This window comes from Pseudorca crassidens, chromosome 6, assembly GCF_039906515.1.
Source record: "Pseudorca crassidens isolate mPseCra1 chromosome 6, mPseCra1.hap1, whole genome shotgun sequence".
NCBI lineage: Eukaryota > Metazoa > Chordata > Mammalia > Artiodactyla > Delphinidae > Pseudorca > Pseudorca crassidens.
The window spans coordinates 11,706,863-11,733,938 of NC_090301.1; the positions used below are offsets into that span (position 1 = coordinate 11,706,863).

The 27,076-nt window shown below is 42.2% G+C and overlaps 1 protein-coding gene across 1 annotated transcript in view; it reads left to right on the forward strand.

Annotated features, from left to right (window-relative positions):
• Positions 1 to 27,076, forward strand: part of COL4A4 (collagen type IV alpha 4 chain) — a 135,821-nt gene that overhangs the window by 82,970 nt on the left and 25,775 nt on the right. Inside the window, exons 24-37 of the mRNA XM_067740375.1 lie at positions 524 to 630; positions 3,557 to 3,740; positions 5,502 to 5,570; positions 7,706 to 7,813; positions 8,280 to 8,498; positions 10,365 to 10,526; positions 11,573 to 11,743; positions 12,752 to 12,895; positions 15,233 to 15,340; positions 16,725 to 16,906; positions 17,760 to 17,823; positions 20,427 to 20,501; positions 24,666 to 24,773; positions 25,346 to 25,453. Of these exons, the coding sequence (XP_067596476.1) occupies positions 524 to 630; positions 3,557 to 3,740; positions 5,502 to 5,570; positions 7,706 to 7,813; positions 8,280 to 8,498; positions 10,365 to 10,526; positions 11,573 to 11,743; positions 12,752 to 12,895; positions 15,233 to 15,340; positions 16,725 to 16,906; positions 17,760 to 17,823; positions 20,427 to 20,501; positions 24,666 to 24,773; positions 25,346 to 25,453 (1,809 nt within the window). The remainder of the gene's footprint in view (positions 1 to 523; positions 631 to 3,556; positions 3,741 to 5,501; positions 5,571 to 7,705; positions 7,814 to 8,279; positions 8,499 to 10,364; positions 10,527 to 11,572; positions 11,744 to 12,751; positions 12,896 to 15,232; positions 15,341 to 16,724; positions 16,907 to 17,759; positions 17,824 to 20,426; positions 20,502 to 24,665; positions 24,774 to 25,345; positions 25,454 to 27,076) is intronic.

A 27,076-nucleotide genomic window follows, 5' to 3' on the forward strand; every position in this document is an offset into this window, starting at 1 on the left:
CTTTCTTTGCACCATCTGCATTTTCGCCCTGTCTGGTTTTCTCTGGGCTATGGGTACATGCCCCCAGGTAGCTCCAAGTTCTTACAGCCAGAGGTGAAAGAAAACTCTACCTCCTTCTGCTCCAGTTAGAATAAAAAAGGTCCAGGAAGGACTGGATTAGCCTGGGGCATGGGCCCAACCATGGACCATTCCCCCACTCACTATGGCCAGGGGATGGCATACCGTGTTTGGTGTCACACAAGCAGAGGAAGATGCTGTAGGGATTGGCACTTCCACACACAACCTCCTTGTCAGAACAGGAAAAGAAACATTTCCCAAATAAGAGATTCAATGGGCTTGGCAATTGTCAGTCTCCCCTTTGACTTTTGCATGGTGGTCTTCGTGTGACTTTAGTCAACTGAGACGCTCAGAGGAACCTCTACCAGCCCAGGGTCATGGTCATTGCCTTTATCTTTAGTCCTTTGTTTCCTTCTACTTATTCCATTGCTGAGAAGGGCTTGACTCTTTCGGCCTTTGTTACCAGGGCATAAAGGAGAAAGAGGTCCTGATGGGCCCCCAGGATTTCCGGGGCAGCAGGGACAACACGGTCGAGATGGATATGCTGGAGAAAAAGGGGACCCAGGACCGCTGGTGTGTATAACTCTTCTCCTGCTATAGAGTTTCACGCTCTTACATGGTCACAAAGCATCTGTTTTCCCCTTCTCAGTTTAAAAAAGCTGAACGGTAACGTGTCAACGTGCTGTAAATCAGTCACCTTTGATTCCCTGCCACAAAAAGATGGCTGTTACAAAAGGTATGGCTTATTGCAGATGGTCTGAAATCCCGAGTGAAGTTCATCATAGCAAGAGTTTCTCTCCCTAGTCTTTATATTCTTCTCGTGGTGCTTATTTCCTTCTGGGGCCCTTGTCTCTACAGAGCCCGCACTGGTTTCAGGTCTGTTCAGTTGACTCTGTAGCGTGGAGGATAGCACACAGGTCCTGATAATTACCTTCAGTTCTGTTCTCTGATGAAGAAGCACATGAGGGGAAGTGGCAAGCAAGAAAGGAGGAACTAGTGCAGATCCACTGGATAGACATATTGGCTGATGGAAGGTCCCACTGATAAATGATAATTCTGCATTTTTCAGACATGTTTTGGGTGGAGTCCACGTGTAGCTGATGAAGTTCATAAGAAAAGACTGTGAGACATAAGCAGGAACTTAAAATATCTTGGCACATGAGGTAGTTTTGAATGCTTGCAGTGCCACACAAACTGAGCTAGATGTTTTACTCGTAACTGTTGTCTTCTGAGGAACAATTATCTTTGAGAGTTTACAGTAAGGAGATGGAGGCTTAGGGTACGTTACTCAAGGTCGACAATCTATCAAGTAGGCTAAGCAGGAGGGCAAACCCAGTCTTTCTTATTTCCAGTACCTGCTGTTTCCACCAGATCATGCAGCCTGCCATTGAGAGTGTTGTAAAAAGGAAGGACCATGTTCTGATTTTATAGGACTCCTATCTGATAAAATACATGTGAATGAGAGACGGAAGTTTGGAAGTTGGGTTAGATGGTATTTATAGCTTTCTGGTCTTTCAGCGGATATTGAGTATATAAGTAATCTTCTCTGCTTTAGATTTGGTAATCCCTGTTTCATTCATTCTTCCACTTAAGAAACTACAGTGGTCCCCCCTCATCCACAGGGGACATGGTGCAAGACCCCAAGTGGATGCCTGAAACCGTGGATAGTACCCGACCCCATACATACCTATGATACATACCTATGATAAAGTTTAATTTATAAATTAGGCCCTGTGAGAGATTAACAACTAATAATAAAATAAAACAATTATAACAAGATACTGTAATACAATTTATGTGAATGTAGTGTCTCTCTCTCTCTCTCAAAATATCTTGTTGTACAAATTTAATGCCTTTCCATCTTAACTAAGCACTTAGCAAGCACTGTGCCACGACTTCTGCAGGTTGCGGTGTGGCAGCAAAACTAGCACAAATTTCATTTTCCTTCTTCACAATCTCATGGATATAAAAGTCATTCTTACCTTAGATCTTAGCAACCTCAGCATACGATTCTTCTTTCTTTCCTTATTAAATTGAGAACGTGCACCTTTTCACTTAGAGGAAGCACTTTACAACTTCTCTTGGGCATATCTGAATTATCAGCGTCCCTACTCTTGTGCTCTGGGGCTGTTATTAAGTAAAATAAGGGTGACTTGCACACAAGCACTGCGATACCACTGCAGTCAATCTGATAACCAGACGCTACTAAGTGACCGACTGAAGGATATGCTGGAGAAGGGGTTGATTCGCGTCCCTAGTGAGATGGAGCAAGACGGCTTCATCATGCTACTCAGAACGGAGCGCAGTTTAAAACTTGTGAATTGTTTATGTCTGGAATTTTCCATTTAATATTTTCAGACCGTGCCTAACTGAAACCTTGGAAAGTGAAACCGTGAATAAGCAGGGGACTGCTGTATTTAGAAACCACCGTCACTGAGTGATAAGTGTCATCATGTACTAACCTAACTGTGAAAAACCGAAGTATATTTACAGATCAGATGGGGAGAGGAATTTCTATACCACCCGCTAGGGACGGGGGAATCTCTCTAGAGTTTCAGACTGAGTCTGAAACAATTCAGACTCATAGACCACATTTGGGACCAGGCCGCTCAGAAGGCTAGAAGGCGTGACCCTCAGCTTGCCTGCAGGGCAGTGTCAGGCCTTCCTCCTACACGGGAGTCCTTGCAGCTTTTCGTTCAGTTGGGGTGAAGGCAATGAGATTCTCATATGCAGAAGTGTGAGCAGCCTGGACTTGAAAGCCTCCTTCTCCACGGGAGTGTTATCTCCACCACAGGGCTAGCTTGCGGGGACCCCACAAGGAACTTGCCAGTTACAGGAGCCACCTCTTAAGGAAGCCCTGACAAAGGCTCCACACAGGTCTTTATAGTTCTTCCAGACCACATGCAAGTTTTGCAGCCAGGGATTAATTTTACCATAAGCAATGTGGTCTAGTAACGCAGTTGACATCCATTTTTATGCAGATTCCTGAAGAGCAGAACTAGACCCTTAACCAAAGGTCACATTCTTATGCAGGAGGAGAAAGGATTTGTCAGCCCTTGGCCCACAGAGGTGGAGGGCGATAAAGTCCCTCCCTGTGTCTTACAATAATGCAGAAGAAAACGTTTCTAATAGATAAGAATTTATTTAGTTTGTAAGCCCACTACTTCCCTTAATGTATGCATTTCTATATGTTATTGTATTTGCTGTCACAGAGTGGTTCTAAATAAAATTTCTTATTCTGTATTTAAGACGTAACACATATAATTTTCTGTTTTTGAATCATAAAACACACATCAAGAGCATATATATGTCTGTAGATATGTATGTAAAACATTAAGAAGAATCTTAGTTAATCATTTAAAATTGCATTTGCTATTAAGTAACTTCTAGAATTAACTGGCTTTCTGCATGCATTTTTGTAACCTACAGTGACAATGATTGCTTTGAGTTCATGGCCTTTCAAAGGTTGGTGATTGACTCTTGATGCAAATGTTCTCAGGGAGATCATGAAGATGCAGCCCCAGGTGATAAAGGGCCTCCTGGACCACCAGGCCCCCCGGGCAGAGCAGGACCTAGGGGGCCTCCGGGACTGGGATTTCCTGGTCCACCAGGAGAGAGAGGGCAACCAGGAGCTCCAGGCTGCCCAGGCAAGAGGGGCCCTGATGGCTGGAAGGGTCAGAAAGGTAATTTTGAATGTTTTTGTGGCAGAATGTCAAGTGAAATCATGGAAACTAAAGTAAGCTTCTCTTCTGGGCAAAGTTATTACAGTTATGGTAGAACCTCTAAAATAAAATTCCCACAATTCACTGTTCAAACCTTGAATGTTGTCAAACAAATAAAAGCATTACAGCACAATCAATACTTAAAACAAATCTTTAAAATGCTAAGATGTCTTTGCTGTTTTATTGGTTTGGCAAATTGCCTTTCATTCATTTCTCAGTATCAATGTGGACAATCTGACTTAAAATTACATACATGTATATATTCAAAATCTCTCTTTTTTTACTATCTTTTGAGATTATGCATTTTATTTGAATAAAACCACTAATATTTCATTTTAAAAATACAGCATTGTCCATGAAAACCCATTTGTAGGCATTCTAGGGAGAAAAAAAGGAGGGATTTTAAATATATTTGACAGTTATTTGGATTTCAAACAATAAAGTAACTTGTAGTTTTATAGCTGAAAACTTTTTAAAAGTTTGGAAAAAGATTGATTTAAAATTTTTCTCTTTTGTAATATGTGCATATGACTTGAGTTACATAGGTACTTGTGAAATTTTATAATATAATAATATGTTTGGTTCTTGCTTTGACAACATAGAAAGACGAATACCTTGGAATTTGATATGGTTTAAGATCATGGTCTGGAACCATCAAAATATAACATTATTTTTATTCATATGGTACATTTTTTATTTAAGAGCTTATGGTGTAATACATTATGAGATGAAATTTCTGTTATAAAAGGGAAACATTCCATTTTAAAGGAGAAGAAAACTCAGAGCACAACTTTGAAATTTTATTTTCTTTACCAAGTGAAATGAAGGATGACAAAACCACATTGCAAAGTCATTAGAAAAACAAGAGCCAGTATATATATATATTTTTAATAAATTTACTTATTTTATTTTTGGCTGCGTTTTGTCTTCATTGCTGCACACGGGCTTTCTCTAGTTGCAGTGAGTGGGAGCTACTCTTTGTTGCGGTGCACGGGCTTCTCATTGTGGTAGCTTCTCTTGTTGCGGAGCACGGGTTTTAGGCGTGTAGTTGTGGCACATGGGCTCAGTAGTTGTGGCTCGCAGGCTCCAGAGCACAGGCTCAGTAGTTGTGGCACATGAGCTTAGTTACTCCACCACATGTGGGATCTTCCCCGACCAGGGCTCAGGCCCGCGTCCCCTGCATTGGCAGACGGATTCCCAACCACTGGGCCACCAGGGAAGCCCCCAGAGACAATATATTTGAAGCACCTGACCCATGGCAGGCCCTCAGTAAACGGATGCTGTTATTAGTATCTCTCCCAGTCTCTTCATTTGCGCAATTCCCCCACATCCAAGCTAGGAGTCAGATCTTGGGAACTCAGTGTTGGATACTTGCTTCTATTTCATGATTTATCAAAGCTTCTGATTCCATTGTAGTAGACATCCATGGGTCTATACATCCATTATTTTTTGTAGGTTATTAAACTGCTATTTCTTGGAATCAATATTTTTCTTACTCCCCTTCTATTACTGTCTGACAGTTGAAGTTCAGATTTCAGGACAGATCTTCTAGAAATTCAAAATAAACGTAGTTCAAGTGACCTAATGAGACTCGAGAGTCTTCTTTTCCTTTGAATTCCACATATACCGTATGAAGAAGTATCTTGATCGAGTTGTCATTGAGATTCACGTTGCATTGGACTATCAATTATGTGAATGCCAATTTTTTTTTTTTCATTCCAGGTGATACAGTTCCTTGTAACGTAACCTACCCTGGGAGGCCAGGCCCGCCAGGTTTTGATGGACCTCCAGGTACGATCAAGGAGAAGTTACTGTCATACACATTCCCAACTAAAAGAACTGGTAAGACAGATAAACCAATAGCAAATCCTCAGGAACTATTTAGGATATTTCTACCCTGATTATAAAGTTTTGAGGGACTACGGGAAACACCATTTGTAGCCATTCCTCTTGGGTCGCCAGTCCACCAAACCCACTCTGAATAATATTTCTGTGCAACAAAATTTACCTTGATTTGATCACATATCAGCAAAAATGATCGCCTTTTGAGCGTTTTAAAACTATATCTTCTTTCTTTACTTGTGCCCCGAGGGTGAAAATTGATTACTTGCTTACTGATTATAAGTTTTACTCTATTCTGCTTTCCAAGAGACCCAAATATCTGACCAGAAACATTCTGAAAAATGCCCATGCATCTACACCCCTGATTACACTTTCATACAACCACTGCACTTGACTCAGTCACGTATTTATAGCTGAATTAAACCCTAGATCTATATAAGGGATTTTGTCTAATTCTTTTTTATTTATTTAGAGTTCACTTAAATTGACCTGTTAAGTACTGGCATGGCCACTAAAGGTCACCTTTCTTGTTCTACGTAACTATCAATACAAAAAGTGTTTAAGCATTGAATGATGAATGGCTCTGTATTGCCCTCTGTAACCACTAGCTTTCACAATCGTGTTGTGTAACAACCTCCAAATTGCAGTGGGCTTTAACAAATAATATTTAGTTTCTCTCTATGGGTCTGTCGTTCAGCTGATCTAAGATGGTCTCTATCGGCTTCATGCCTGGTCCTGGGTTAGGTCAGGTCTGCAATGGGCATCTCATTGTGAGGCCAGGGTGTGCTCTGCTCCTGTGGTTGCAGAAATGCCAGAGGGTGGGGCCCAGCTTCACTTGCACTGTTCACACCTCTCATTACTTCATGGTGTTACTATCCTATTGGCCAAAGCAAGTCACGTGGCCAAGCCCCGGGTCAAAGTGTGGGAAATACGGGCCACCCACCACAAGGCAGTGGCAAGGGTGTGGAAATATAATTCTGTATCAGTGGAGTGAAGAATGGTTGGTTGACTGATTGTACGTTCATCTTCACATTTGCTGGTACCTCGTCATGGATGGATAAAAAGCACGCGTGGTCACTTCCAGCAGCTTCAGCCTCAAGGGAAGTGAACACTCAGAGTTTCAGCTAGCAGTTGCATCTCCTTTGAAGTTCATGATTTATAAGTTATTTTTGCTTCGAGAACTCCTTGTAGGAAAACACAGGTTTTTAAAAAATCTCAATTCGTTTTGCAGGTGCTTTTTTTTTTTTTTCCCCGGTACGCGGGCCTCTCCCGTTGCGGAGCACAGGCTCCGGACTCGCAGGCTCAGTGCCATGGCTCACGGGCCCCGCTGCTCCGCGGCACGTGGGATCCTCCCGGACTGGGGCACGAACCTGTGTCCCCTGCATTGGCAGGTGGACTCTCAACCACTGCGCCACCTGGGAAGCCCAAATGTGCTCGTTATTTATTTATTTATTTATTTTGCGGTACACGGGCCTCTCACTGCTGCGGCCTCTCTCGTTGCGGAGCACAGGCTCAGCGGCCATGGCTCACGGGCCCAGCTGCTCCGCGGCATGTGGGATCTCCCCGGACCGGGGCACGAACCTGCGTCCCCTGCATCGACAGGCGGACTCTCAACCACTGCGCCACCAGGGAAGCACTTGCAGGTGCTTTTTGCCTGTACTTCATTTAAGGGCAAATGCAGTAAGATGCAGGGAAACAGACTTGGTCTTTATTCTGGTGCTTTCTCATCAAGCCACACACTGGCCACCACCTCTGTCCTCTTACAAGGAAGGGTATCCTCACATATTTGTGTTTGAGACTCAGCATGGGAAGGTATCAAAAGATTCATCTGAATGGTGGTGTACGTCCCAAAGGCTTTCAGAAAGAATTCTTTACGGTATGGCTTCTGAGAAAGTACCTTAACACAATCTCTATGAAAAGCTTATTTGGAGCACAAGACTTATAAAAACCAGGCTAGGCACCACCTATACTTCCATAAAGTAGAAATACCCTAAGAAAGACTTAACATAGATTTTATTTTAAAAATCATCTTATTTTGTCCTCATTTGGTTTTATTGTGTCTGTGTTTTGTTGTTTTTGTTTAGGTCCAAAGGGATTTCCAGGTCGTCGGGGAGCTCCTGGGTTGAGGTGTCTGGATGGGGAAAAGGGTCAACGTGGCAAACCAGGAATCTCAGAACTACCTGGTCCACCTGGTAAATAAGGGCTTTTCATTTAGGAATGTCTCATGATCTTAGTCAGCGAATGGCCCAGGGATCCCTAGATGGTGGGAGAATGGTTTTTCTTGATATAGTAGGCTCTTAGCTATGTTTCGATAACTTCTAGGTTATGATACTTTTGTGATGTCTCAGGGCTCCTTAAACCTGGAGCATGAGTTATAGACTATTATGTTATGTTGTAGGAACTGCTCAGTCTAGACAGACTCTTTGCTGGTAAGTGAAAGCAATTAGGGAAACGTCATTGGCTTATAGGAAACACGGAGTTACAATTCATTTTCTGACAAAAGGTGGGAAAAAACAATGTTGCCTCTTAAGTTACTCCTAATTTTAGTAGGTATCCCTGTATCTTAAAACAATGTGTTTTTATCAAAGTAGTAGTCTTATATGTGTGTTGGTTCTATATCTGTACATGTAACAATTCAAACAATTTTTTGTTCAATAGGTTTTCATGGTGATATGGGAGATCCAGGTTTTGGAGGTGAAAAGGGGTCCTCCCCTGTCGGGCCCCCAGGCTCTCCAGGTTCACCTGGAGTGAATGGTCAGAAGGGACCTCCGGGAGACTCTGCTACTGGCTACCCAGGACCCCCAGGAAAGAGGGGTCTTTTAGGAGTACCAGGGTCAAAAGGACTCAGAGGTGATCCTGGACGACCGGGGGCTGCAGGTATGAGGGCTGTGCTCTTCCTGTGGTCCATAAAGCCAGCTCAGTTCTGAAACAGGTCCCTGAAGAGTGTCTAGACTATCTTGCCTTAAAAATCTAGAATTTAAAATTTTCAGTCAAGCATCTTCCTTCATACATGGGCATTGGTTACATTTCTAATAACCTGCATCCGCAGTGTTGCCTTTGCATTTTATTGGTGGTTTTCACACCCAGCTCACCGTGGCTCAGTCTGTTCAGTTTGATTCAGCAGCTACCGGACATCTGCCTGCTTTGGACTCCAGGACAGTATGTTAGCTCCGAGGGGCAGGGAGATCAGCCCACTGCCATTGCCAGGCTGAAGGAGGGCAGGACAGGCTGTCAGAGAAGAGCAGCTCCGTGGGGCAAAGCAGGGTGGGCTGGCATTCAAAGGAAAGCTCTGGGGGAGAGCTAGGCACGAGCTGAGTCCTGGCAGACGCTGTGTTCTTTGGACAGGTGAAAGGATAGAGGGACTTTCATTCCAGCAGGGGTAGCAGGCAGGGCAGTGAAACTTAAGATGGGGAGATGGCCCTGGCACTGAGTCACATCCTTTTCTGAAATCGTTATGGATTCTTCAGGATCCCCAGCAGAGGTTTTCAGATTTTCATGTACTTAAAAATACCACGCCCCCCAAAAAACAGGGGTAGAGGTGGGGGTCATTAACATCACCGTCTTCTGGGCCCCAATCTAGGAAATTGTGATTCATGACATCAGAACTGGGTGGAGCCCAGCAGTCCAGTCTGAATTTCAACCCCTGGGGGATGGTGACGAAAAGTGGACCCCAGATCAGACTTTTACAAACAGTGTTCTGGTTCTTTTCTAATGATGGATGGGCCGGTGTTTATTAGGTACCCATGATAGTACAATAGTACAGGGAAAATGGAAGGCGGGGAAATAAGCCACATTCTTGGTCCTCAGAGAGCTTATCCAATAGTTTGTAAGTCAGAAGCTTTCATATACAAAAACCCATTTAATTGGAACGTAACAAGATAATACATTATGTGAGTCAATGAAAATTATTTTGTCCCAGTAATCCCACTATCTCACTTGTGAAATGTATTTAAGGGAAGAATTCAACAGGAGATGGTTAGTACGAAAATACTGTTGCAGTATTATTCACAGTAGAGGAACAATTGAAAACAGTAAAGAGAGCTAAGTAATACGTACATACACATACTCACACACCACACTCAAAGGAATACTATTCAGCTATTAACAATTAAAATTATATTTGCAAAGATTACAATAAAATGGAAAACATTTGCATATTAACATGCAATATGAAATAACCCAACAAATGAAAGCGCACTGGGATTACTATTTTAAAAATGCAAACATATGAACCAAAATACAATGAAAACATTAAACAATAAAATAGATTTTTAGGTTAGGGTGTAGAATTATGGAAGACTTTTTTCCCCCTGAAGATCATGATGCTATCTTTCCAATAAATACAAATTTTGAGAGTTGGAATGATGAAATCGTTTACAGAATGCAAATTCAGACAGTACAAACTGGGCGTGCAAGCATTGTGGTGGTTTGGGGTAAAGCCTGCCGCAATGTTAGAGGCTAATGGAAATCAGGAAGAACTGCATGGATTTTTAATTTGCATAAGCAACTTCTACATTGTCTACATAACCTTATCAAGTAATTCTCTTAGCAATGCATGGTTTTACCGTGCACTTGGAGCTCACTATCATCTATGATAAGAAAATCCATTCAGAGGCTTAACTCATTGGAGCCCAGAGCCGGGATCAAAATGTTTACCTCCAGTATTGATATACATGAATGCCACTGTAGGCCGTCTATGTAGTGTTATGCCCTCAGTGTCACAGATGAACTGTATCATTTCAGGGCCAGCTGGCATGCCCGGATTCCCGGGTCTCAAAGGTCCCAAAGGGAGAGAGGGAAGTGCTGGGTTTCCAGGGATCCCAGGTCCACCCGGCCATTCCTGTGAAAGAGGCGCTCCAGGGAGACCAGGGCCACCAGGGCTCCCTGGAGCTCCAGGAAGTCCAGGTAAGTGTCGGCAGGTGTCAAGAACTGTGACAGGTGTGGGGTTTACCCTACTTACAGAGGAATAAGCTCACCTGTCGCTCTTTTACGGCTGCTGGCAGAAGCAAGATTCTTGGGTCAGAAACAAAGGATTTGATTATTTATGGCACTGCAAGTAGCAGGAGTTTCATGTTGGTTTGTGTCATTTCCTTGTGTCACCCAAGTGTCTCTGGGGTGATATAAGAGGGGCTAGTGGATGCCGCACACATGGTGGGTTGCAGTTTCTGAGCCTGAGATACAACAGCTATACATTAACCTGCAAGACAGCTTGCTTTTCTCACTGAGGGAGACACTGTATCTGTCAGGCTGCTCGCTGCCAACACAACCTTGAGAAATAGCCCGAGTGAGGATGGGTCAGGACCCTCTGTTCTTGGAATACCCAGCAAGACATCAAAGAGACCCATGAGAAAGTGTCTCTCAGTACAAGGTGCTGGGGGGCTGTTTCCAATATGATCTTTATTTCACCATCCAGATTGTCACCTGTTATTTCAATTCTGCTGTGTTTATCCACATCCAAGAATACACCCTCTCAAAGGATCAAAACGAGATTGGAGCAAACCCTGCCACTACAGCTTTGTTTTTAATCACCAGTAATTCTAGATGACGTTGGTGATTCCTATAATGCTTTCATTACAAAGTGAACAGCTTGACCAAAATTCACTTGGCTGTAGCTTTAAGAAGCACCTGGAATGTTTTCTCCTATTAGTTCCCACCCTCTCCCCACCCAAGAGTAAATATAAATTCTTTACCCTTATCCACTTTCCATTTTAAAAGACTTTATAATGCATCTCAACTGGGAAATATTTATTCAAGTAATCTGCCTTTCTTTTTATAGCAGCCAGAAAAATATATACTTAGACTGATGGAGAGTCGCTACTGGGATTTTAGCTGATAAATATTGTTTACTTGGCCACAGATACACAATTTAAGCTACCATGGATTTTTTTCCTGCCTGTGTGTGAAGCCAGTTCTCAGTCTTCCTCCACTGTTGTCACTGCGGTTTGTCACAGGTGCCCCAGGTTGGAAAGGACAACAAGGGGACATGGGGCCTCCTGGACCCGCTGGAATGAAGGGCCTCCCCGGAGTCCCAGGACGGCCAGGGGCAGATGGACCCCCAGGGCCCCCGGGAGTCCCAGGCCCCAGTGGGGATGATGCGCTACCTGGTCTTCCAGGCCCAAAGGGTGGGTATTGCTTTTCCATTATTCCCCCCCCCCCGCCATTTTATAAATCTGAAATCCACTGCCAGGTGAAGATAATTACAGGTGACCATACTGTGGAGTTTACTGGTATATTAGCCTGACTTGGTCCTTTCCTGTGTGACTTCTCCCTTCTTCTTGTCTTCTGTATTGTGATTTCCAGGGGCAGAATGTTCTGGTTTAGGTAAACGGGAGTGTTGGGGGGAGGGGTTAGGTCCACAGAACCTACACACACTTCTGCCCGGAGGACTGGGTGGTACTGATGGAGGGGGGAGGTCAGGGCTGATGTGCTTCCACTTTGGATGGGCCCCTCCCTCTACCCTCCCTCCCTCCCTCCTCCCTCCCTCCCTCCCTCCCTGCCCAATACCCAGTTCTCTATTTTTTTTTTTTAGGCACTACCTGTGTGCCAAGGCCCAGACCAACATGTTTGAACTTCTGCTTCTTTCTTTTTAAAATTTATTTATTTTATTTATTTATTTTTGGCTGCATTGGGTCCCCGTTGCTGCATGTGGGCCCTCCCTAGTTGCGGAGAGTGGGGACTGCCCTTCATTGTGGTGTGCAGGCTTCTCATTGCCGTGGCTTCCCACTGCGGAGCACAGGCTCCAGAGCGCAGGCTCAGCAGCCATGGCACACGGGCCCAGCCGCTCCGCAGCATGTGGGATCCTCCCGGACCAGGGCTCGAACCCGTGTCCCCTGCGTTGGCAGGTGGACTCTCAACCACTGCGCCACCAGGGAAGCCCAGTTCTCTTAAAGCTTTGTGGGATCTGGACTCAGAAGCATAAAGGCCTGCAGTTCAGATCTGTGGGGGGGAAAACTGAGACTTGGATGGGACAGATTGTCTCTTACAGGCGGGAGGCTGGTAGTGACTGTTCCCTTCAGCACAAGCTCAGAGTTAGGGGGAGTTCGCTTCTCCACGTGGACGGCAAGGAACACAGATCTAGGAACCGTACTAGCCTATAAAACTTTTCCCTAAAACTTCATGTTACTCCTCAGGACCCCAGGGGCTACCCGGCTTCCTGGGTTTTCCGGGAGAGAGAGGAAAACCTGGCCCGGACGGACACCCTGGCAGAAAGGGAGAACACGGAGAACAGGGTTGGCCCGGCTCCCTGGGAGACCGAGGAGTGAAAGGTGACAAAGGTAAACGCAGCTAATGGCACAGCGATGCAGCATAGATTGTTTTTAGTGTTTGACCAGAACCTATAAGTATGATCCCTGAAAAAATAAAATGGAACTATCCTGCAGCTTGGATTCTGCTGCCTTTTGAATCTATGGTGTTTGTTTTAGGATTTTAAACAAAATGTATTTTCCTTTCCTCCCAATCTTATCCCATATAACTATGGCAAATGAATTGCTCTATTAATAGAAAAAAAATTAACAAGGGCTTTGACTTAGAGCTCTTGGGTTTCAGAAAACCTTCTCACCTTTTGGGAAGGGGGTGCAGGCAGGACTCCTGGTCCCCAAACCCTCCTTCAATTTTTTTAAATGAAAAAAACAGTGTTTTTGTTAAGGCCATATGGTCTCTGTCGAAATTTCACAACTCAGCATTTGTAGCACAAAAGCAGCCTGAGACAACACGTAAACAAACAAACATAGCTGTGTTCTGGGAACATTTTATTTATGGGCACTGAAATTTGAACTTCACTTAATTTCACATGTCATAAAGTATTATTCTTATTTTGAGTCACCTCCCCCAATGATTTAAAAGTGTGAAAGCCATTCACAGCTCATGGATTGTATAAAAACTGGCAGCAGGTGGGATTTGGCCTGTGGGCTGTAGTCTGCTGACCGCTGAACTAAATGAGTCCGCTTTCATCTGGGCCATGAATTGCATCTCTCCCAAGCTTCATTTAAAGAAAAGTTTCCATTACTATTTTTAAAAAAAGTTTCAAGACCACTGGTGTCAATGTTCTGTGCCCATCCCTGTTAAATATTTACTTTGATCTCTTAGCCATGAGGCTGTGGTGAGTGAAGGTAAGATTTCATTTCTAGTGTTAAGAATGAATGCTTGACAATTTCTAGAAACAAGGTTTTTGTCTTTAAAGCCCTTTGGGAAAATAGCCTCATATTTAATTCAAATTACTTTTAGTTGATTGATTCTACTATTATTTTTTGTTTTACTAGCCTGTAAATTATTTATATAGAATCAAGGAATCAGAGTCATTCTCCGTTAGCTTAGATAAGTGATGTTTGCTGTGCTATTGTGCTTCTATATAATTATCCCACTAAAAATATTTAAAATTGGGTTAATGCCAGTGATGTTCTGGTAAGCTGGCTCTCTAAAATAAAGTTTTTAAAAAATGCCCTGATTACTACACTACAGTTTGCTGATTGCCAGGGTGTAAATACTCCCACCATAAATACGCTCAACATGACTGATTTAAAACTACCGATGGTTTAACAACTAGTTTACAAAATTCTTGACTTGTTACTAAGTGGCTCTCATCAAGCTGAGATGAGCCCACTCCAGCCCACATCTACAACTGAATAGTGTTTGCAGAAATCAGGAGAAATATTGTATACCCTCCCTACCTCTTAGAATTCTCTATGTGGAGAACCAAGTTAAGTGTCTGTTCTTTTAATGTAAGGAAAATATTGGAGGCTGGTTAGGAAGGGGAAGATAAGGAACTGGAAAATATGAGATGGACAATTCAAAATTTACAGGATAAAGAGATGTAGTTTTAAAAAATTTTATTGAAGTATAGTTGATTTATAATGTTGTGTTCATTTCTGCCCTACAGCAAAAGTGACTCAGTTATACACACATTCTTTTTCATATTCTTTTCCATTATGCTTTATCACAGGATATTGAATATAGTTCCCTGTGCTATATGGTAGGACCCCGCTGTTTATCCATTCTATATATATCAGTTTGCATCTGCTAATCCCAACCTCCCAGTCCTTCCCTCCCCCACTACTCTTTCCCCCTGGCAACTGCAGGTCTGTTCTCTCTGTTTGTGAGTCTGTTTCTATTTCATAGATACGTTCATTTGTCTTGTATTTTAGAATCCACATATAAGTGATTATCATATGGTATTTTTCTTTCTCTTTCTGACTTACCTTGCTTTGTATGATCTCTAGGTCCATCCATATTGCTGCAAAATGGCGTTATTTCATTCTTTTTAATGGCTGAGTAATATTACATTTTATATATGTAACACAGATGTATTTTAGACCTGGAACTTTTCAAGCCTGTCTGAAGACTCTGAGACGAGTTTGGTTGAATTTAGCAAACATTCACTGAGCCCTCAGTGTACACCAGTCCCCTTTGCTGGACAAGTTGGGAAAGGAATGTAAAAGGCATGGCCCTTCCTTTAGGAAGTCAATCAACAATGTTGATACTGTGCAATCTATGAACATAAATACAGTTTGGCAGGTTAAATGGGGATTTGCAAACTGGGCGTGAGGAGCTGTAACAGAATAATCACGTGTGTGGTGCTTCCTTTTGTTTTGCTCTTATAAAATTAATATCTAAAGGAGCAAGAGGACCCCCAGGATATGAAGGAGAAATGGATATTATTTCGAAAAAGGGGGAAACCGGGGAACCTGGACCTCCTGGAGATGGTGGATTCCCAGGAGAAGAAGGTAAATGCTTATGTTTTTTTAACCATACCAAATAAGTTGACTTCTTTACAGGTCATTCAAACAAGCATGCATATTAGACAACTTTCCAAAAAAAACTGTAATTCGGAGATTAGGAAAGGTCATTCTTTAGATAAAAATAAAAACATACACTAAAGAACCTCATGGTACTTTTCTTTCCATGCTAGAACTTAGCTGTAGTTCATATGTGTTTATAGATTTGGATATTCCAAACTTGAATCAGTCCAGACAGATACATGAAATACTGGTACCAGGTTTAAAGTATTCCTGGTTTTGCTGGCTGATCTTAAAATGAGTAGCACAATGACTCTCCAAATCATTTCAGTGGGTGCTATTCAACCTTCAGTGTGCCTCCCTTGGGGCCCTTGTTAAAACGCAGATGCTCAATCAGCAGGTCTGGGGCCTGTCTGCCTCTGACTTTCTAACAAGCCCCTCGCTGCCTGTGCTGCTGGTCCTCAGAAACACCCCAGAGCAAGGATTTTGACAACCACATTTGTGTTTTCTTTTCCCGGTTTAGACTTAATTTGAATGGGACCTGGGTTCTTTTGTTGGCCCTCTCCTTAACGAGTTAGGGAACAAATGTTTTAAGTCCTCTGGTTAAGTCCTTCCTCATTTGTAAAATGAGCATGTTAAAATAAAGCAAGTGGGCTTCCCTGGTGGCGCAGTGGTTGAGAGTCCACCTGCTGATGCAGGGGACGCGGGTTCGTGCCCCGGTCCGGGAAGATCCCACATGCCGCGGAGCGGCTGGGCCCGTGAGCCATGGCCACTGAGCCTGCGCATCCGGAGCCTGTGCTCCGCAAAGGGAGAGGCCACAACAGTGAGAGGCCCGCGTACCGCAAAAAAACCAAACCAAACCAAAATAAAGCAAGTGATGCTGCTCACTCCCCCCGGGGTAGCCTTGAGTCTCTTCATGGGCAGCTCCTTTTTTTTTTTTTTTTTTTTTTTTTTTTTGCGGTACGCAGGCCTCTCACTGTTGTGGCCTCTCCCGTTGCGGAGCACAGGCTCCGGACGCGCAGGCTCAGCGGCCATGGCTCACGGGCCCAGCCGCTCCGCGGCACATGGGATCCTCCCAGACCGGGGCACGAACCCGTGTCCCCTGCATCGGCAGGCGGACTCTCAACCACTGCGCCACCAGGGAAGCCCTGGGCAGCTCCTTTTACAGTGAGGTCGCGGAAGCCAGAAACCCGTTGTGATGCAGCTTAGGGCAGGAATTAATTAGGACTCCCAGTTCCTGGGAGATGGCTTTGTCTCCTATAAGTAGGACCAAGACCCACAGCCTAACTATCGCCTGTCACGATAGTTTAACTATTGCTTAAAGTTCAAGAGATTTCCTCCAAGAGGTCTGTAACACTTCTAACCCCATCAGGTGATAAAGGCCATCCTGGGATACAAGGGAAGAAAGGAGAGCCAGGAAGCTGTGGACCACCTGGACTTCACAGAGGGGAGCCCGGGAGGAAAGGGCAGCCAGGCCTTCCTGGACCCCCAGGCCCTCCAGGCTCACCTGGGCTGAGAGGGCTCATTGGCTTTCCGGGATTTCCAGGTGACCAGGTAAGCAACTGCTGTTTTGGAAGGAAAGATACAATAAAACCTTTCTGCCTCGGGATGCCCGTAAGTCATCTTACTTTGCCAGTGTACATCACAGCCCTTCACTGGCTTTTAGAATGTAAGGAGCTGGTCAAGGGAAGAATGGAAACTTCTAGAACGCCATGATGTAACTGTAATTCTGGCCAGTGCTTATGCCTGGTTCCGGTGACATAAATGATCAAGTCACTTACTCCACATTCTACCCCCAGCCTTGTTTAAACAGCTCCATAGAGACTTGCCTGAGGACTGTTGGTTTACCAGCACAAAGAGTCATCTGAAAAATGACCCAAATTCTGGTTACTAAGCTTTCCTATCCAATTGCAGACATCATAGATTTTGCTGTAAATATACTTTATCTTTACAATCATAAGCGAAATACCCCTTGAGAACCCAGGAAGTACAAATGCAGTAGCCTACATCATAATTTCTGGAAAATGTATAATATACTTTGCTACCCATCTTTTGGAATAAAATAGATTTTTCAAGTTTTGGGTATAAATTATAACAGTTTATTTCGTATCAGTTTGTTCATTCAAAACTTAAAGTTCAAGTGATGTGATGCAATTACTCTTTTGCAACCAAGTATTGGGATTTGGATGCCCCCTGTTGGTATCACTAATTCTGGAAGACTTTCGTCAACTTTTAAAACCTAGATGCATGTAGTAGTATGCTTGCAATGCATTTCCAATTTTCTTTACCACTGCAAATTATAAAAACCAAGTTAGTTCTAGAAAATTATAACTGGATCATGTCAAGCATGTGTCATTTGTATTTGAAATTCGATTACAATCTTATTTCTGTTTCATTAAACTATCAGGGTGAGCCAGGTTCTCCAGGGCCCCCTGGACTTTCAGGAATTGATGGTACAAGAGGACCTAAAGGTATGGTTTGGAGATACAGCAGCCGTCCATTAAGCTTATAGTCCTGGGTATTTGTAGCATTGTGAGCAGGTACCTCTGGCATGAAAAGTAAAGTATATCAAACAAACTGCAACATTCAAAGAGTTCTTTTTAGACTCTACTAGATAGTCAAAACGAGACCTAAATCATCTATATTTGTCATTCAGATCTAAGGGTACCATACAGAAAACAGCATGCTTGCAGGCATAGCATAATTTCCTCCTTGGTGGGAGTACTCTCAGCTGTCCTAGTGACTGCAGCTCTATAAATGACAGCTCAGGTGCCAGGAGACAGATTCGCATTGGTGGTCCATGGCCCCGTGCCCCACAGGAGCCAGTATCTCTTCTAAGGACTCCATAGGTACAGCTTTTGGCGACCCAGTTACAAGAGTCACGGTACACGGAGAAGGCCAAAGCCATGACTTCCCACCAAGTGCTAATAGTTCAGTTAAGAATTCCTGGGCCACACATAATCTACAGTTGAGTTATTTTTACCATAAGCCAAGGGTCAGCAAATGTGTTTTTCTCAAAGGGCCAGATCATAAATATCTTCAGCTGTGTGGTCTCTGCTATAACAGCTGTGCATGAAAGCACACACAGCATGAAAGCAGCCGTAGACAGTATGCAAACAAAGGGCTGTAGCTGTGTTCCAATAAAACTTTCTTTGCAACAGGCTGCAGGCTGGATTTGGCCTCACAGGCCTTAGTTTAATTTGTGCCAAAGACTATTGCCTTGTAACACAACTTACATTCTGCCTTTATCAGGTTTCCAGAGAAATAGGAACAGGAAGTTAACCCAAGGTAAAAAATGTCCTCAGAGAAAGAGAGGTTTCGTTAACCCTTTATCCAGGCAAACAAAACAAACAAATCCAGGGTATCTTAAATTGCAGCGTTTACACAAAAGCTTTAATATTTTTTTACTATTTTTGTGTACCATTGGGTTAATATTTTTCTTTAAATCTACTTTAAAATGATTCACCTTTTTAACCTTAGTCTTATTCTCACTATCTGTGAATTCACAGGCTTGTGGTACAGTTATATTTTATTTTAATACAGATTAAAATAAATAACTTTAAAATCAGAAACAGTAATTAGTGAACCACCTAAAAATCTTCTCCCTTACTACCAGTGAAACATGCTTTACGCTTTGAGAGACACTCCATAAATAACATGATAATTGCTGTAAGAAAAAGTGAACTGTGAACATGTATTTATTCAGAAAGAATAACTTAGATCTTCTCTTTAGAAATAGTTACAAATAGGGAAGTTTTCATATTTTATTTTGACATTTTATAGCTTCAGTCAGTGTTCAGAACTCAGTCCTCTTCTACTCATCTATCCATTTATTATAGACCCTTTGCCTCTCTCAAAGAACAAACCTATTTCTTCTTGTTTCCTTCCTACTTGTATTTGGCCATGTTTGCAAGGAAACAAAATGCAATGAAGGTACTTGGAGTAAAAGCTGTCTCGTGGAGCCCACAGATAAGATAGTTCTGCAGGACCATAGTCTGAAGGAACCTAGCCCTTGGGAAATCCATGGATTTTTCTCTTGAGACTTTTCTCCGTGGTCTGTTTTTTACTTACCTGCCTACCAATTGGCTTTATCACTCTCTATTCAGTATCCTTTCTGGATGTGTTTGGATTGCACTTGATCATGCTCTATATTAGGACATCGTGAAGATGCTTTTGATTTCTGCCTCAATAGGCAAGGGCCTCAAGTTCTTACATTTTATTACAATTCCTAAAGGAAAGACTGGCTGACCTGGGAGGAACCAGATTCATACCCTTCAAACAATTAACCACAATTATGAGTAGGGTCAGGTGGAAGAGAACCTACCATAGGTGTGGGTGGGACCCTTTAAAAGGGGTGTTCGTGTGTAGATGCTTTAAAACATGCCTAATTAGCTCTCTTCCCTTGTAATCCCATCAATTTCTTGCCCTTCCCTACCATACCATTTTGAGTCCTCCATTTGTAATTGGCTCCCAGCTATAATGTAAGTCCTTGTGTCTGGAAGGATGCAGCAGCAGTGTGGAACAGCTCTGTGGGACTGTAGGGGTCACTGCCTACAATGGCCTCCAACTGCCTACAATGGCCTCCAAAGTACCATCTCTTGTGAAGTCATCAGTAAGATGACTTGTGATTTCGGTTTTTTACAAGGACACCGAGTTGAGCTTCCTTGAAGAGAGCTTGAAATGTGATTGCAGCAGCTGAAACAGTGACAGTTTCTGCTTTCTGTTTCTAAAAAACAATATAAGGATACTCAATGCCAAGTAATTTCTTAAATAGATCCCTAAATTTGAAATTATTTTAGAAAATTTAAAAATTTAAACTTATTAAGATTTATAGTTTCTTATGACCGTTTTGAACTATAAAATAGTGTGTGTGTGTGTGTGTGTTTAAATCACAGCTTGCATCTATGTTTCTATTTGTTCTTATGTAAGAAAAAAAAAAGCATTGTTTCAAAAATCCTCTCTTGGAACATTGAGGATAGACTATAAAGGGAAGTATCATGAAAGTTATTAAGTCACTTGTATGAACAAAATTAAACTCTCTTAAATAATGTTATGTGCATTTTATCACTTACAGGATACAAAGGGGAACCTGCAAGTCAGTTTGGCCTACCTGGTCCAAAGGGTGAGCCAGGTAGCCCTGGATATCCAGGTATAGCTACATACTTTTCTTATTAAAACAAAAAAGAGTAAGTTTGGTTTGAAAAATAGTGCAATTACTTTATCTTCCTAGCTGGCAGTGGTTGTATCAGTATTATATTCTCCCTTCGCTCATTAAGATACCTATCAGAAGGATTATGTATAAGCACTGGCCTAGGAGGACACCAGGATTATACACCAGCAACTCACCATCTTTTCTCCACCATGGCTCCCATGACCTAGGATGTTAACAACACACTTCCCTAGGCATGCCCAGATTTTGGCAGGGTCAAAAATGATTATTGCAAGCAATTAAAATTCGGACTGTTTTGCAAATCTATAACTAAAAATGATACATTAGGGGCTCCCCTGGTGGCGCAGTGGTTGAGACTCCGCCTGCCGATGGAGGGGACACGGGTTCGTGCCCCAGTCCGGGAAGATCCCACATGCCGCGGAGCGGCTGGGCCCGTGAGCCATGGCCACTGAGCCTGCGCATCCGGAGCCTGTGCTCCACGACGGGAGAGGCCACAGCAGTGAGAGGCCCGCGTACCGCAAAAAAAAAAAAAAAAAAATGATACATTAACAATAACCACTCAGCTGACTGCAGCTGCAGGTTGTCATTCCAGCCCTTTCTTTCCTACTCAGAAAAGCATAGGCGAGGGACTTCCCTGGGGGTCCAGTGTTTAGGACTCCGCACTTCCCTGCAGGGTGCACGGGTTCGATCCCTGGTCAAGGAACTAAGATCCCACAAGCCTCATGGTGTGGCCAAAGAAAAAAGAAAAGCATAGGTGAATGCCCTGAGGAGTGCAGTTGCTGAGATATGATTGAATACCTCCTTTACTAAGTACCTAGTTTACTCAAAACCAAACCAAAGGAACGTAAAGCCTCATCATCAACAACAAATCTCAGTCTTTCCAAACAGCACTTCATGTATCAGCAACAATAGATGTGTAATCCCTCAGAACAGACTGTGATGTTCCAGGGAGTTCCTGCTCTCCGGTAGAGGTTGCGGCTCGTTACAGTGGACGACCCACAGCTGACAAAACATACACGTGCTTTTACTTAGTAATTCCACGTGTAGGAATATATCTTAAGTCAATAAGCAGACAAATGTACACAGCTCTGTGCACAGGGATATCCACTGCCTGGAAAGAATTTGTTTCTTCACAGATGATTGGTTCCATAAGTGATGCCCAATGTCATTCAGCTGATAGTGGACAGGTTAGAAGCCAGGCTTGTATTTAGATGGGTCCACTGTAAATTAAAATATCTCATATTAATAGTTTTGTGTATTACCTTAAAATTCTCTTCGGCAGTGGCCATGTTTCATTCCATACAACAGAAAGAATATCTGAGAAGAACTATTATGGGAAATTTTATTTCTTTATTTTTATTTATTTATTTACTTTAAAGGATAAATCAATTTTTTTATTATTTTTAACTTCAGAAATTTTATAGTTTTTTTTTTTTTTTTTGCGGTACGTGGGCCTCTCACTGCTGTGGCCTCTCCCGTTGTGGAGCACAGGCTCCGGACGCGCAGGCTCAGTGGCCATGGCTCATGGGCCCAGCCGCTCCGCGGCATGTGGGATCCTTTCGGACCGGGGCACGAACCCGCGTCCCCTGCATCTGCAGGCAGACTGTCAACCACTGCGCCACCAGGGAAGCCCTATAGATTTTGAGTCGTCTTTACACTCTATAAATATCCACGATTCAGTAAATTATGGACACTGGGAAGGAACATTTAAAATAAGGAGAATGAATTAATCTTTGTTTTTACACCATAAGATTGCTAAAATGGAAGTCTAACAGGAAAACAAGCTATTGCACTGGCAAAAACTTCCTTCCCCACTCCCTTTCATACGGGTCCTTTACCTCTGGCATGGTCAAATAGATTTAGATAATATAATATTTTAACTGAAATGTACAGCTTACGTGTACATTTGGAGGGGAAAATAGCTTTGAGGTTAGCATTGTGGAGGCTCATAAAAAGTACCAGAGGGAGGTCTCAGAAAGGAAAATCACTGGTTCAAAGTCAACCTCCTTTCCCACTGAGCATATGGTCTTGGGCAAGTTGCTTATCATCTTTGAGCTATTTCCTCACCTGTAAACTGGCCCTATGCATATTACAGGTTGTTCTGAGGATCAAATGAGATTCCTTGAAAGCAATTTATAAACTAAAAATTGCTACACAAATGGAAAGTGTAATTCATCATTGTCATCAGCAGTCAGCAAAACATGAAGAGATTTTTCCACACTTACTGGTATTTTTATGTAAACCTTTAAGATAGTAAGATTTTATAAGCTAAGAAGAGTCCAAAATGGAAACCTTTGATATTACCTAATACTGTAAGTTAAAAATCATAGAACTGAGTTATTTTATATGTAGGCTAACTTTTTCAAGAAAATTTGCCTTGGTGTAATTTCTCTGGTCTCCTGTGGTTGTCACCGTTTAAATGGTTCCCTTTCCCAAATGCCATAGCTTTTGCTTAAAATTTTAAAATTGCATCATATGTTATTCACCAGCACAGAGTTTACCTAAACATGCAATTTCCATTGGCTTGAAAAATGCTGCATTGAATTTGAACAAGCCTATCAAGAAGGCGTAGATCTGCAGCCTGTCTCAGGGGATTTTATATGATTGTACTGGGTTCAGTTCTACCTTCCTTTTCTCTATTTCAGAGAGAAAATACAGTACAGCTTAACTCACAGGTTCTGTTCTTAATATAACTGTGATTGGAGAGGCAAGGCTTTAATATTTCAGTTTCTTCATTTGGAGGTGGGAAAAGGCTGCCTTCCCTTTACCATAGGAATATTTTCAGGATGAAGAAAACAATACACAGTGAAGCTCATAGATCTCAAATTTGATTGGGAACAAGTATAGACTAACATAGGCTTGTTTCTCTTGTGTGTTATAATAAATAGTGACTGTGACCCCCGTGGGTTTGTAAATACAGAACCACATATTTTATTTGCAGATTCAACTGGTCATTTTCAGCACAGACTATTGGTTTATCCTACAAATATAAATTGTATTGATATTAAAGTCATACATTATAAATAAACACATGGGGAAGTCATCTTCTCTAGTAATCAAAGAAATTTAATTTAAAGGAAGTCTGAAATATCATTTCATCCTTACTAAATTAGCAAGAAAACAAATCAACAAATTAGAAAGTCCTCAGTGAGCACATGGAATGATGGTCTTGGGGCTGTGTGTGGGTGACGTGTAGGGCTGTGAGCTGGTAGAGCATTTATCCAAACCATTTGGCAACCTCTGTCAAGAACCAAATGCTGAATGGTCTGTTCTAGAAGACTCAGAACAGTTGGGCCTTTCTCTTCAGCACGTCACTGTCCTGAGAAGGGGACTGTAGTAGGTTTTTTTTAACCTAATAGATGTATCCACCAGATGTAATGTGTGGTTGTGGAATGGGACCTGGTGTGGACTCACCGGCTGTGAAGGACATTGAGGGGATGATTGAGAAAACTCAAATATGGAAGGAGGATTATATGATATTAAGGGTCATTATTAATTTTCTTGGCTGTGATAATGTTACTTTGGCCACATAGGAAAATGTTATTTTTCAGACTTACCTCCTGAAATATTTAGGGATGAAATTCCACGATGTCTGTGATTTACTTTAAAATCCTTGAGCATTTAAAAATGCATTAAAAAGAACCAAAAATTCTACTCTTAGGAATTTTTCCTGAGGAAATAATTTAATAGGAGAAAAAATTGATTAAAGATGTATAAAGATCATTATGCATAACAGCAAGAGTTAGAAATAACATGGACGGCCAACAGTAGAGAAAATTAGATTAATTAATTTAATTAGGGTTAACTCAATAAGCTATCAGCCAGTTATTTAAAAACAATAATTAGGAAAATGATATCAAGCTTGGAAAATTACTTATGATGCAATGCTAGCTAATTAAAAAATCAGAATATAAAATTGTAGGCCTTATTTGCACATTTGTTATACATATGAAACACTGTATTAAATTGGTGGGATTATAGGTGTTTTGTTTTCCATTTTTCCTTAATGTTATCTTTTCAACAGAAAAATTGTACATGTAAAAAAGTAAGAATAGAAAAGAGAGCTGAAGTTGGAGGTTTTATAGATTCACCACCTTGAAGAGCAACTACAACTACTCAGATGTCTGGTCCTTTTTTCTTTAGGACATTTGGGAGCACCTGGAGAGCAGGGCTTGCCCGGTGTTCAAGGACCTGGAGGACCACCCGGAAGGCCAGGACCGCCTGGCTCCTCTGGACCAGCGGGGTGTCCAGGTACCTCGAAAGGAGCCTGCAGAGTTCCCGGGCACTCATCTATCTCTTGGTGTAGGGGAAGAAGCTGGCTCTGCCTTTTCCCCAACCTGTGACTTTGGACAAGTCACTTAAATGTACTATTCCTCACCTGTAAATTGGAGATAGACCAACATCACTGAGTTGGTCTGGGAGTAAACGAAGACAGCGCCTGTCACGCACCTAGGAAGATACCAGGCACAAAGCGATGGTCTGACAGAGGAAAGCTCCTTTCCAACCTTCCCTCATGCACCTACCATTCAGGAGGCTGGTTTCCTATTCTCCTTTAGACTTAAGCCAAACAGCACACATTCAACACAACATTTTAACGGCTCCTCCTCTTGCCAATTCAGAATCAAGTGAGCATTTCAAATCATAATTGGCAACTTTAATCACTCAAGTGTATTTTCTCCTCTTGAGATTAAGTTAGGAGGTCTAGAAAGAAAAAGTAATAAAACAGTATCCCAGTTACCCATAGATTAAGAATATAGATGACCTTCCCATTTCACGAAACTCATATCGTCTGGGTGTCTGCAAAACCTCCCTGTCGTCCTCAGGTAATCCAGGGCTGCCTGGGCTGCAGGGACATCCAGGAGAAATGGGGGATCCTGGGCCAAGAGGCCTCGTGGGGGATCCAGGGGCACCAGGTCTTCCGGGAATAAAAGGTAAGTCGAAAGGAGACCCGACGCATCAGAAAGCTCCCCCCGGTGATGCTCCCACAAGTTCACAGTGCCTTTCTAGCACCCTAATGACATGCTCTGGGGCCTGGCTCTCTCCAAGGATGCCTGTTGGCGCCTCCTGTTCTTTCTTACTTGGGCGGCGCTTGCCTGGTCTCTGGACCCGCTCTACCAAAATGATGCTGCTGCCCCCTCATTTTTTTTTAACATCTTTATTGGAGTATAATTGCTTTACAATGGTGTGTTAGTTTCTGCTGTATAACAAAGTGAATCAGCTATACATATACGTATATCCCCATATCTCCTCCCTCTTGTGTCTCCCTCCCACCTTCCTTATCCCACCCTCTACGTGGACACAAAGCACCGAGCTGATCTCGCTATGCTGTGCAGCTGCATTTCCCCTATTGTTTCCCATGATGTTCCGGCCTTTTTATTTATTCTTTCCCCAGATAGTCAAGCTCCTGTTATGTCCTAGATTCTAGGACACAATTAACTGTGTGATACTAGGCACACAATTTTGAAGAAAATAGACATGGTTCCTGCCTTCACAGAGCTCACAGTTTAGTAGGGGAGACAGATATTAAATGTATTTTTGTCAGTTGTGCAAAGGAAAAGGAAAAGAGTAAGATGCTATGGAGAAAGAGGAATTAATATTTATTATCTTTGTTTGATAGAGAAACATTTTTTTCCTCGTTAAGTTTTTTCTCTTTAGAAGTACAGTAGACTGGTAATAACATAGGTCTGGTGGGATAGAATAGAATAGAATAGAATAATTGGTTATTAACAAATATTCATGCCCCTCCATACAGCCCTGGTACTTATTCCTTTTCAGTCCATTTCTTTCATTTTAGATTTCTTTTTTCCCATGGGTACCTTGTGTATACCTCTAGCATGACACTTACGTTGTATCGTGTTTGTTTGTTTAAAGGTCTTTTAAAAAGCAAGAATCATTTTTTTAAATTGAAGTATAGTTGATTTACAATGTTGTGTTAGTTTCAGGTGTACAGCAAAGTGATTCAGTTATACATACATATTTTTTTTTCAGATTCTTTTCCCTTATAGGTTATTTAAAAATATTGATTTTAGTTTCCTGTTCTATATAGCAGGTCCTTGTTGGTTATCCATTTTATGTAGTAGTGTTAATGTTAATTAACATTAGTGTGTATATGTTAATCCCAAACTCCTAATTTATCCCTACACCCCTTCCCCCTTTGGTAACCATAAGTTTGTTTTCTATGTCTGTGTGTCTATTTCTATTTTGAATATAAGTTCATTTGTATCGTTTTTTTTTTTTAGATTCCACATATAAGCAACGGCATATCATATTTGTCTTTCATTGTCTGGCTTGCTTCACTTAGTATGATAATCTCTAGGTCCATCCTTGTTGCTGCAAATGGCATTATTTCATTCTTTTTTATGGCTGAGTAATATTCCTCTGTGTATATGTTACCACATCTTCCTTATCCATTCATCTGTCAGTGGACATTTGGGTTGCTTCCATGTCTTGGCTATTGTAAATAGTGCTGCAATGAATGTTGGGGTGCATGTATCTTTTTCGAGTTATGGTGTTCTCTGGATATATGCCCAGGAGTGGGATTACAGGATCATATG